General features: G+C 58.1%; 1 protein-coding gene across 1 annotated transcript; it reads right to left on the reverse strand.

Moving 5' to 3' along the window:
- Window positions 1-304: 304 nt before the first annotated feature.
- PKDREJ (polycystin family receptor for egg jelly) lies at window positions 305-7,819 on the reverse strand (the record flags this gene model as incomplete). Its single annotated transcript, XM_081127840.1, has 2 exons — window positions 305-7,304; window positions 7,476-7,819. The coding sequence occupies 2 exons, from the start codon at window positions 7,817-7,819 to the stop codon at window positions 1,007-1,009; spliced, it is 6,642 nt and encodes a 2,213-aa protein (XP_080983966.1). The 3' UTR covers window positions 305-1,006.
- Window positions 7,820-11,203: the final 3,384 nt, after the last annotated feature.

An 11,203-nucleotide genomic window follows, 5' to 3' on the forward strand; every position in this document is an offset into this window, starting at 1 on the left:
CGTGACCTCCCCAAAGGGCACTTAGAAAACCCAGATCTGACCTTCTGACCTTAACCATGTGAGTGCCGTGGTGGGGTCACTAAACCTCCCCATCTTCTCACCTGGCAGAGAGGACTCCAGTCGCCCCAGGCTCTCAGGCATCCCCCAGGAGGAACCCATGGGAGCTCCTGTGTGCCCGCCAGGGTGACAGGGCCACCTCGTGAGTAAGGAACACCTGGACCACGCGGTCACCAAGCTGACCTCCAGGGCAGGAGCCCGTACAGGTGCCCCCCCCCCCCATGTGGAAACCCCTGTAGGTCTCGCAGATGTCACCTTTAATTCTGATAAAGAACCTACGGAAAGGAACGTGCTTCAGAGGGAAAATACAACAGCTGCCAGCCCATACTTCCCTGAAACAACAAACCACATTTTATTATTTGATAACTAGACCATAAACAACCAAAAGCCCCAACCCTGGATGTAAAAACTTTGTCTTATGGCCAGAAAATACTGTTACATTTTACGTCTTTAACTTGAAGGCGCTGCAGGGAGTACCTGGGAAGCTTCAGACTCTGACCACCGTTCTCACCCCTGATTTCCAAGCGCAGCCAAGTCCCAGAACTTACCACAGGCCCCTCCGGCCCTGGCCCTGGCCCAGCTGGAATGTGGGGGGTACAGGGGATGAGAGTCAGGGAAGCTCTGGTTTGTAAGAAGAACTCCCAATGAGGTGTGGGGGGGAGTCTTTAGCTCCCTCCCCCAAACCTGGGTCTCTAACCCTCTAAACTGCTGGGGGCTCCAAAGACACCTAACACCCCCTAAAGGGAGCTCATCCCAGGATGCACAGGCCGTCCCCTCTGCTCCCCGGGGCGCTGCACTATACTCCCGCCTTTCATGATCCCGAGAGCGGAGACGGGGAGTGGGAACCCTCACAAATATAGGGGCGGGACACGGGCAGACAGCGTGACGGAGCCACTGAACCGAGCATTGGCGGGGGCACCCTCACCTGCCGCCCTTGAAACAGCCTCAGTCACACCACCAGATACACCATCTTCCTCTCGTTGATGTTCCTGCTCTTCAGCCCCAGGTAGCGGTGGCTGTACTTCTCTGGCTTCCCGTAGAGCATGTCCACGAAGAACTCGGGCCCGTCCCGGGCCTCGGGCTGCAAGGATGGGAAGCAGAGCAGAGCCCTGAGCTTGCCGCACAGGTAGGCTATGGCCTCCGCTTCGACCGACGGCTCCTCGTACGCGGGCTGCCTCCTGTCCTCGTAGGCGTCCAGAATCACGGCCTTGAACAAGTTGATCAGTATGCAGATCAGCAGCAGCACAAACGACGAGAGGAACAGGACCCCGAGGACCCTGCTACTGGAAAACTCTGTGTTCCAAAAGGCTGAGACGCAGTAGGAGAAGACGGTCTGAGTGGCGCGGACCAGGCTGCTGTAGTTCCACTCGTGCTGACCGAACACCACACAGCCAAAAGCCACGTACACGAAGAAACACGTGGCCACCAGGAGCGCCGTGTGGCAGATGCCGGGCAGGGCGGTCTGGATGACCCTCTGAGCCAGGCGCACATCGTAGAAGAATCTGGAATACCTGAGGGTCTTCAGAATGGTCAGAAACAGCAGGAAGCCCAGAACGATCCCCATGGCACGGTCCACCCGCGAAACCGCGTGAAAGGGAACGAAATCCGTGGAGTTCGCTGAGTAGAACAGAAGGATGTCGGTGGCCAGGAAGTGCTTCCTGAGAAACAGCGCGATCAGCACCCCGAAGGTGCACTTCAGAGCCAAGTTGAGCAGGTTGCACACCCTTGTCGGGTAGGAGGCCCCCTCCTGCGTGACGGTGTAGACCTCGTGCCCGGCGCTGGCCAAGAAGAACAGCAGGATCGCCAGGTACAGGTAGATCTCCGCCGACGTGTTCCTGTTCAGATCGGCCAGCGCGAAGGAGTGCGCGGATACGCTCGCGTTCACGACCCCCAGCTGGGAGGCCTCGAACACGATGGAAATGGTGCAGAACAGGCCGGCGTCCGGGCTGTAGGTGGTCAGGTCCAGGATCACGGCCCATGTCTTCTCGTCCAGCCAGCCGCCGCTCTGCAGGTCCCTGAGCCTCAGCGCGGAATCAAACCGCTGCTGGTCCGGAAAAAAATAGAAAACATACCCCCCCGACCCATAGGCGTGCAGGCACCCCTGGGAGTAATACGCCCACTGCTTCTCGGGAGGCCTGTAGGTGAACCCCTTGGTGTTCTTCTCTGCCGTCCGCTTGTTGACTTTCTTCCACAAGCCGTTGTGGTTTTCCGTGTCCTCGGGGTCAACACCGTATTGGGGGTGACAGTGAATCTCTCCTTCGAGGCCGTTTGGCCCGAAGTGTTTGGCGGGTGGACAGGCCGGTCCCCCCGGCTTGGCCCTCACCTGCCTCATCAGGGGAAGGCCGAGGATTTTAGAGGAGCTGTCGGGGAGGAACGTCGGACGCAGGTGGTTGTGGAACAAGGGCAGCAGCACGCCGTCGAGCCACGGATAGATGTCGTCCAGCTTGGTCACCGCGGCCAGGTCCACGGAGAAGCGACCGCGGATGAACTGGTTGTAGCGGAAGGTGTCGGGGCGGCGGAGGAGGGCGGCCAGGCCCAGCAGAAGGGCCAGGAGGAGAAGGTGAGCCAGGACGTAGCTCAGGAACAGCGCGGCGCCCCTCTTGACGCTCTTCTTCCTCTTGAAGATCTGGATTTCGTCCTCGGCGAGGGGCTGGTACATGCGGGTGCCTCGGAGGCGGGCCAGGCGCCGGTGCCGCTCGCGCATTTCCTCGGGGCGCAGCCTGCGCTCCTGCAGCTGGATCTGCGTGTAGCGGTAGTTGCTGACCCACGGCAGGTTTTTACAGTACTTGTGCCTGTTCGAGCGGATGGTTGACAGGAGTATGATTTTCATCGGCTGCACCAGGAAGACGGACTGGCAGAAGGAGCAGAAGGAAGCGAAGAGCCACTCGATGGACCTCTCGTAGCCGTAGGTCAGCCCGTAAAACACAATGAAGAATGAAGACACGCCCGCGGTGGCGAACACCAAGCACCAGGCCACCCACACGCAGCACCGGGGCAGGGTGATCCTGCGCTTCTCCTGGAAGGGCGGGGGCCCCCCGGCGGGAGGCGGCTCCCCGGGGGGGACCCCCGGGCCGTCGCTCACGTTCGCGTTGTGGGCTCTGGCGTTCGCCCGGAGGCTCCGCGGGGCCTTGCTCCTGGCCTTGCCCCGTGGTCGCTCTGCCCCGGGGGTCTCCCTGGCGGACTTCCGGGGTCCGCGGTACCGCCCCGCGCGGGGCACCTCGGCCTCCCGGGAGAGCGCCGCGGCCGTTTCCTGGGCGTGCCACTTCTCCAGGCGCTCCTCCCAGTGCCCGCCGCCCTCCGCCACGGCCACGGGGCGTTCCTGGGGGGACACCTCCTCTAGGGTCGCCTGCGGGCTCCTCTGGGAGTAGGTGAACAGCAGGGTGATGGTGACCTGCACCGGGAGGGTGATGAGCACGCTCTCCAGCCCGATGGCCATCGAGCGGACGTAGCGGCTGGCCCGGGGCTTGCTGTCCTTGTCTGTGTCCAGGTTGAAGAACATGATGTTGCACAGCAGGGACGACAGCAGCATGGCCAGGCAGCAGGACAGCCGCTGCAGCCGGGTGAAGCCTTGGGCAATGACCCCGGCGAACACGGAGAACCACATGTGGCCCTTCCCCAGCCTGTCCGCCGCGTTGATGAGGAAGAAGTCCTCCCGCCTCAGGGGCTCGTCGGGGTCGGTGACTGGGAACGTCCTGTCCAGGGAGGAGTCCACGGACAGCCACGCGCGGCACATGAACAGCCAGATGTGCCTGCTGAACAGGTTCTCCACCTTGATCCGACTCAGGTACCAGCTGGGCGCTCTGCCCTGGTTGTTGTGCCACACGCGGACGGACTGAATGTCCCCCAGGTCGCTCCTGGCCGTCAGGAGGAACGTGTTGACGCTCCCTCGGTAGAAAGTTTTAAAATGAGGGTGGCTGAGGCAGTGCATGTCGCTGGTGCCTTCTGTCCCCCTGAGCTGGGCAAAGACATTGGCCCTGGTCCCAGACCCACAGCGGCTTCCCGTGAAAACGGTGACCAGGTAGCACACGTCGTCGTAAGGGTCGTTGTCGGGGAGCACGATCACCGCGTCCTGAAGGAACTGGTCGGTCTCGTCCCTGTGCAAGGCCCAGAAAGCCAGGACAATGTAAGCAAGGATGATGAACAGGACAGTGAAGGCCGTCACCGGGTTGTGGGCGAGGTTCCGGATGACCTCCAACCGCAGGTCGATGGGGTTTGGGGGCACAATCACCCTGGCGGTCAGGTAGCGGATGTGCAGGTGGACGTTGCCCAGCCTGACCTGGCCCAGCTGCCGCCTGGCCCTCCTCGCGCCTGCGCAGACGCAGTGCACCCTGTCCCAGGTGGTCTTCTCTCCCAGGACGCAGGTGTCCTCCCGCCACTCTCTCTGGATCCCATGCATGTCCGGGCAGTGAGCCCCGAAAAGAGCGATCCTCACGAGCCTGTCGTTCGGCTTCAGGACAAAATGAGGCGCCTGCAGGACCACGACCATGGTGCACTTGGAGGAGCCGCCGCGCTGAGCGATGACCTGCAGCAGGGACGGCGGGAGGCAGACCACGCCGGCCGCCCTCACCGCGCAGGCGGGGTCGAACAGGCCGCTCTGGTTGGCCACCGGGGGGATGCCGTGGGGCACGAGGAAGCTGGCGACCAAAGCAGCGGGGGCGATGTCCCCGCCGGCGTACACCGACACGGTGAACAGCACGGTCACCTCCGTCACGACGTGGACCAGCAGCTCCCTCACCTCCGTGCTGTCCACTTCGAAGCGGAACGCCCCCGACGTCTTCCTCGAGGACTGGTCCACCTGGCCGGGCTCGTCCTCTGGGCCCACCGTGAGGTAAAAAGCCGCGGCGCTCAGGTTCTTCCTGCCTATGTAGACTTCCGCCACGTCGGGGGTGATCTCCACCACGTCCCCGGCAGCTGTGGCGCCTGTCATCCTGAACCCGACCACATCTGCCGAAAGGCCCCCCCGGTAGTTTAACCAAGGGAAGGGGTCGTCCGCGAACTCGTAGAACACCACGGAAATCGGAGCCTTTGCGGACAAGCTGGGGACGTTGTTCACATTCAGCGTCGGCTGGAAACAGTTACGACATTGTTTCTCGTTGCCTAGGACGTTGGTAACAGTCCACTTCTCCATTTTCCTGAGGTACAGGGTAAAGCCCGAGGTCCTCATGACCGTGGTCTCGTCTGCCGGCACTTTACCGGCCAGTACCGTGTCCGTCAGAGACTGTATGATGTAGAAAGGGTGGACGACAATCTCGTGGTGCGCGGTCATCTTGAGGATGTTGGCCACGCCTGTCAATATTCCAGTGCTCACCATTTCTATCTGTTCGGAGGGAAAGTCTGTGTCTTTCTGTTGCAGCTGTTGCAGGGCCTGATTAGCTTGCCAGATCTGCTTCGTGGCAAGTTCCCGAGCGACCCGGGGGAACCCCGACGTGTCCTGGGTCGATTTAGCAATAGCCATGACTACCTGGCTGATTTCCTCCAGAGTGTTCACAGGGAGGAGGGAAGACTGGTTGATGAGGTGCTCGAAGAGCCTGGCCTTGTCCGCCTGCAACGCTGCTTCGGGGTGCAGGCTATTTAGAACGGAGGCTACTATGTACATCGAGTAACCTGCGGGCAGAAATTCCTGCTTTTGAAGCAGAGTGGAGATCTGGGAATTTTGTCCGATGGTGTAATTGAGTAACTGGTGCAGCACCGTCTCGGGAGAGTTTTTTTCAGTAGGAGCTTGTACTGTGGCGTGCACGGTCACCTGAGAAAAAGCGCCCAGGGAGTCGTGCACCTGGACAAAGATCTTCATGGCATAGTGAGTGTCCGGCACACCGACGGGGAGGAAGGAAGGGGGCGATGTGGGGTCGTTGCCCATGTACAGGATGGCCCCCAAGGTGTTCTCTTTTAAAGAATTGATTTCGCCAAAACCGTGCAAGTCAGACACTATCATTTTATACATCAGAGGGACGTTCTGATCCTTAAAATCCCTACACTGGACAACAAACTTAGTCAAAAATGCAATTCCATCCGTTGGATTAATTTTGCATTCTCCGATGTCAGGGACATAGTTAACAGTGAAGGGATACTTGAGGGCCAAGACCACGCCACTCCAAGCTGCTAGATCTAAAGAAATCCAATACCGGCTTTCAAGAAAGGATCCAAAAGCAAAAGCTTTTATAGTCAGATAATCGCTGTCCCTCCCCGTTGAAGTTTGCCCTGTCCAGTCAAACGCGATCTCGACCCCTGAAGATGACAGGATTGACCACTTGTAGATGTCGTGGCTGACGGCACAGTCTGTGCAATTTAGAAACAAAGAGAATCTGTCTGATACTATGAGAACCTTATTGCAGTTTTCAATACACGAGATATATGCCGTGGGCGTGGGTCCCTGCAGCACCTTGACCGTTCTATCAGCAAATGCTGTCCTGGGGTGTTTCTTTATCACCATTCTGAAAAAATACACTTGGCCGCCTTTAAGCGTTCTGGGCAGAAGCGTCAGTACAGGGTCAGAGGCCAACGGCCACTTGAGGTCCGTCTGGTCCCGGTGACAGACATCCTTGCTTATCACTTGTATTTTATCTCTGACGTAGTTGCTTGGGTTTGTGGTACAGTACCAAGAAAACTGGAGTCCCTCTAAAGGGTCTTCCACGTCTGGGTCGGAGGACATCGATCCGTTCAGAACCAGCCACTCCGTGAAATTCACTGTCGTGTTGGCGTTGCCAAGAATAACTGCTTTCAGGGAATCGCTCACAATTTCGATGTAGATATAAGTCGAGTTGTCTACCACAGTCTTGGGTGTGACCAGGCTCACTGAGAATCTGAACACATACACCCCCGGAGAGAAAGTATCCTTGGGGATGAAAATAGACATTGAATCCTGCCCTACCTGGAGTTGGGGCACCGCCAAAGGTTTAGTCCAGTCGGGGTTGTCAAATAGGGCGGGCACGGAATAGACGCTCCAGTGCATCTGCGCGCTCACAGCCGAGGCGCAGTCAGAGTGGAACAGGGCCCCGAAGGCGATGTCGGACTTCCTGGTGTACACCCCGGCGTAGGTGCCGTGGGGCTTATAGATCAGTACCGTTTTGATGACACAGGTCTCCTGTCCCGATAGCTGACCGGACACTGAAGACCCCGCGGCCTGGAAACTGTCCGAGTTGACAGCTTCTGAAGCGACAGGCGTGAGCCCATCGGTCGGACACTCGGTTGGGGCCGCGGAGCGCGCGTGGGGGCGAGGGCCACCGGGCAGGACGGAGCCGGGGGACACGCTGGGGGCGGAGGAGGCGTCCGTGAGGCTGACCGGCGCGGCCCGAGAGGGCGTCCACCCCGGAGGCCGCAGGGGGAGCGCCCGGGAGAGCCGGCTGCTGGGCGCCCAGGGGCGCGGGCGGGGGAGCGCGGCGCGGGGGGCGCGGAGCAGGGCGCGCGCGCGGGGGCGGCGCGGGGGCGGGGGCGGCCGCCGCGTGGGGCCGCGGGAGACGCAGACGCCCCTTCGGACACCGTCCAGGGCAACGACCCCGCCAGGGGCCGCGCGTGGCCGCAGGCCTGGCCACCTGAGGCCTGGGGCACCCCCGACTGAGCGCCGGGCGGCCGCCTCGCCCCCCGCAAGGACGCGGGGCCGGGCCTTGGGTAGGGAGCTGCGCGCCTCGGGACGCGCCCCAGGAGCCGGGATGGAGATGTGGGCTTGGGCCCGGGGGGGAGCCAGGGGCGGACAGAGGTGGCCGCGGCCCAGGCCCAGGCCCAGGCCCAGGCCCAGGAGCAGGAGGAGCGCAGGCCCAGGCCACATGCTGCCTGGGGGGGAGGCCGGAGGCGCAGGAGAGGCCGCGGGGTGGCCCAACGGCCGAGGGGCGCGGGCCGCGGGGGCGCGGGCTTGCGGGGTCACGGGGTGGGGCCTGCTGGGGTCCCTGGAGCAGCGAGCGCGCCCCGGCCCCTTCCCACACCTGTCAGGCCGGGGATGGGGCCTGCTCGTGGGTTAACCCGGTGTCCCGACCCCAAGGAGGCCCCTTAGCAGGACCCCACTGCCCCCAAACACAGGACGACGCGGAGAGCAGGGCTCTGCGCTCCCTGCGCCCGGGAGGCCTGGCTCCGGGTTTCTCCAATTTCTTTCTCTGCTCCCTCAGTGGGCACCCCTGGGCCGCTGACTCCGGAGCGCCCCCCTTTTCCGATAGAAGCGGTTAACGCGGGGGGGTTTCTGCCAAACGCTGCTCGGGGCTCCTGCGTCTTGGTTGTATCTCGCCCTTGAATTGAACGCATGTTTAATTCCCCGTCTTGGTTTCCACCCGTGAGTTGAACAGCCTGCCGTTTAATTTCCAGCCGCTGGGAGTTTCCTGTGAAACCCGCACGGTTATTGATTTCTGACTGAATTCTCTTGTGGCCGGAGAATATGTTTCCGTATGACTTTTGCCCCTTTAAATCCAAGGAGACTTGTTGGAAAGCCCAGGACGCAATCTATCCACATGCACTTAAAAACGTGTGTTCTAGCCCGGCCGGCGTGGCCCAGCGGCTGAGCACCCACCTAGGATCCAGGAGATCGCCGATGGATTCCCGGTCAGGGCGCAGGCCCGGGTGCGGGCTCGATCCCCAGGCAGGGGGCCGGCAGGGGGCCGCAGGTCCATGACTCTCATCGCTGATGTTTCTCTCTCTCTCTCTCTCCCTTCCCCTCTGAAATCAATAAAGATCCATTAAAACACACACACACACACACACAAACACAACACACCTGTGTTCTGCTGTTGCTGGGGGGAGTGTCCCATAAACGCCAGTCAGATCCAGGTGTTTGCAGTGAGTTTCGTTTTCTGGGCCTTTTTGAATTTTTGTCTAGATGCTCTATCAGGTGCTGAGAGAGGGTGTCGACCTCGCCTGCTATGCCCGTGGAATTACCTATTTCATTTTAAAATTCTGTCCATTTTGGCTTCGTGTATTTGGGGGTTCTCTTTCTTGAAGGCATGCACATTTATGGTTACACCTTCCTGACAAACTGCCCCTTTTACCATGATGAAATGTTTCTATCTCTGGTAATAATCTTTATTTTGAAGTCTATTTTACCGGATAATAAAGTAGTCACATTGTATGTCAGTTATGCCTGAGTAAAACTGGGGGTGGGAGGGAGATGACATAAAATAAAATAGCCACCCCAGCCCTCTTATGCTTACTGTATATATGACACATATTTTTTCATTAATTTACTTGCAACTTATTTATGTCTTCATATTTAAAGTGCTTTGTTGGTAGGCAATATTTAAAAGGTGGGTTTTTTGTTTTTTTTAATCTGCTCAGTCTATCTCTGCCTTTTAATTAAAATATTTAAACCATCCACATTTAATGTAATTATTGAAATGATTAGATTTAGGTTCTATTTTTTATTTGTTTTCTTATAATCCCCTCTGATTTTTTCTCTCATTTCTCAGTAATCAAGACAAATCATATTTTTTATTGAGCTAAAGTTCACATAAAATTAACCATTTTAAAGTGCACCGTTCAGGGGCGTTCAGCACACGCACAGTGTGCCCGTCTATCACCTCTAGTGGTTCCAGAACCTTCCCATCACCCTGAGTGGAAAGGCCTCCCCGTTCCCGCCGCCCCGGCAGCCACCAACCTGCTTCCTGTCTCTGTGGATGTGCCTGTCTGGACAGTCCCTATGAGAGGGACCACACAGTATGTGGCCTTTAGTGTCCGGACTCTCTCACGCAGCACGTTCTGGGGGTTCACCCAGGTATCAGGTAGCATGTATCAGTACCCCACTCCTCTTCCCGGCTGAGTAATATTCCATTGCACGGATATCTATCACACGTTGTTCATCCATTCACCTGTTGATGAACATCTGGGCTGTTTCCACCTTGTGGGAATTGCGAATCCTGCTGCTATGAACCTGGATGTACATGGTTTTGCCTGAATACTTGTTTTCAAAGCTTTGGGGTGTCTGTCTGTGGGTACACTTGCCGGGTCACTCTGTGTTTACTTTTGAGGAATCGCCTGCTCTCCGCAGCAGCTGCTCAACCTCACCTTCCCCTCAGCCGTGGAGAGAGAGGGGGAGAGAGAGAAACATTGGTCGGTTGCCTGCCGTACGCACCCCAACCTGGGATGGAGCCGGCAACCTGGGTGTGCGCCCCGACCCGGCATCCAGCCCGAGAACCCGAGGTGTGCGGGACAACACTGCAACCAGCTGAGCCGCACCAGCCAGGGCAGCTGAGCATCTTTCCAGTGTTTATTGGCCATCTGTATATTTTCTTTGGAGAAATGTCTGGTCACATTCTTTGCTTAATTTCAAACCGGGATGTTGGTCGTTTGCTGTTGAGTTGTAAGAATTCTTTATGTATTCTGGGTACTAGACTCTTATCCAAGATATGATTTGCAGATATTTTCTCCTGTTCCATAGTTTGTCTTTTCATTTTCTTGATAATGTCCCTTGATGCAGAAATGTTTTTTTATTTTATCTTGTTAATCTTCACCCAAGGATATTTTACCCATTGATTTCTAGAGAGTGGGAGGGAGAGGGGGGGAGAGAGGCATCTAAGTGAGAGACACACGGATTGGTTGCCTCGGGCAGGTGCCCTGCCCCACCCAGGATGAAACCTGCAGCTCAGACACCTGCCCTTGACTGGGAATCGAAGCCGAGACCCTTGGGGTGCTGGGGCCTGGGCTCTAACCACTGAGCACACTGGCCAGGGCCAAACGTTTTCAATTTTGATGAAATCCAGCTTTCCTGTGTTTCCTCTTGTTGCGCCTCCTTTGGTGTGGTATCTAGGAGACCACTGTCCAATCCAGCGCCACGAGGATTTACCCCTCGGGTTTAAGAGTTTTATAATTTCATCTCTTCCATAAGACAAATAATCTTTTAATGCAATCTTTTTGAAAAATCAAAATTAATGCAAAAAAAAAAAAATCATGGTGAACAAAAATATCAACATCTTAAGTGAGGACAGCATCTGACCCTGCCCTGAACTCTCCTCCTTGACTCCTGCGCCCCGGGGAGAGGCGGCGAGGGGGTGGATTGAACCGGGAGGGAGCCGGGGGTTTGTGGCGACGGCAGAGCTCAGGCGGGGTCGCGCTGGTACCATCTTCCCGCCGCAAGCCCTTGAGGGCCAGGGGGTGCGACGGGCACACCGGTGGGGTCACAGAGTCGCGTGGGGGGCTGGCCGAGCGCGACAGTGAAGGCGCGCGCTCCGCTTCC

The sequence above is a fragment of the Miniopterus schreibersii genome, assembly GCF_964146895.1.
Source record: "Miniopterus schreibersii genome assembly, chromosome: 2".
NCBI lineage: Eukaryota > Metazoa > Chordata > Mammalia > Chiroptera > Miniopteridae > Miniopterus > Miniopterus schreibersii.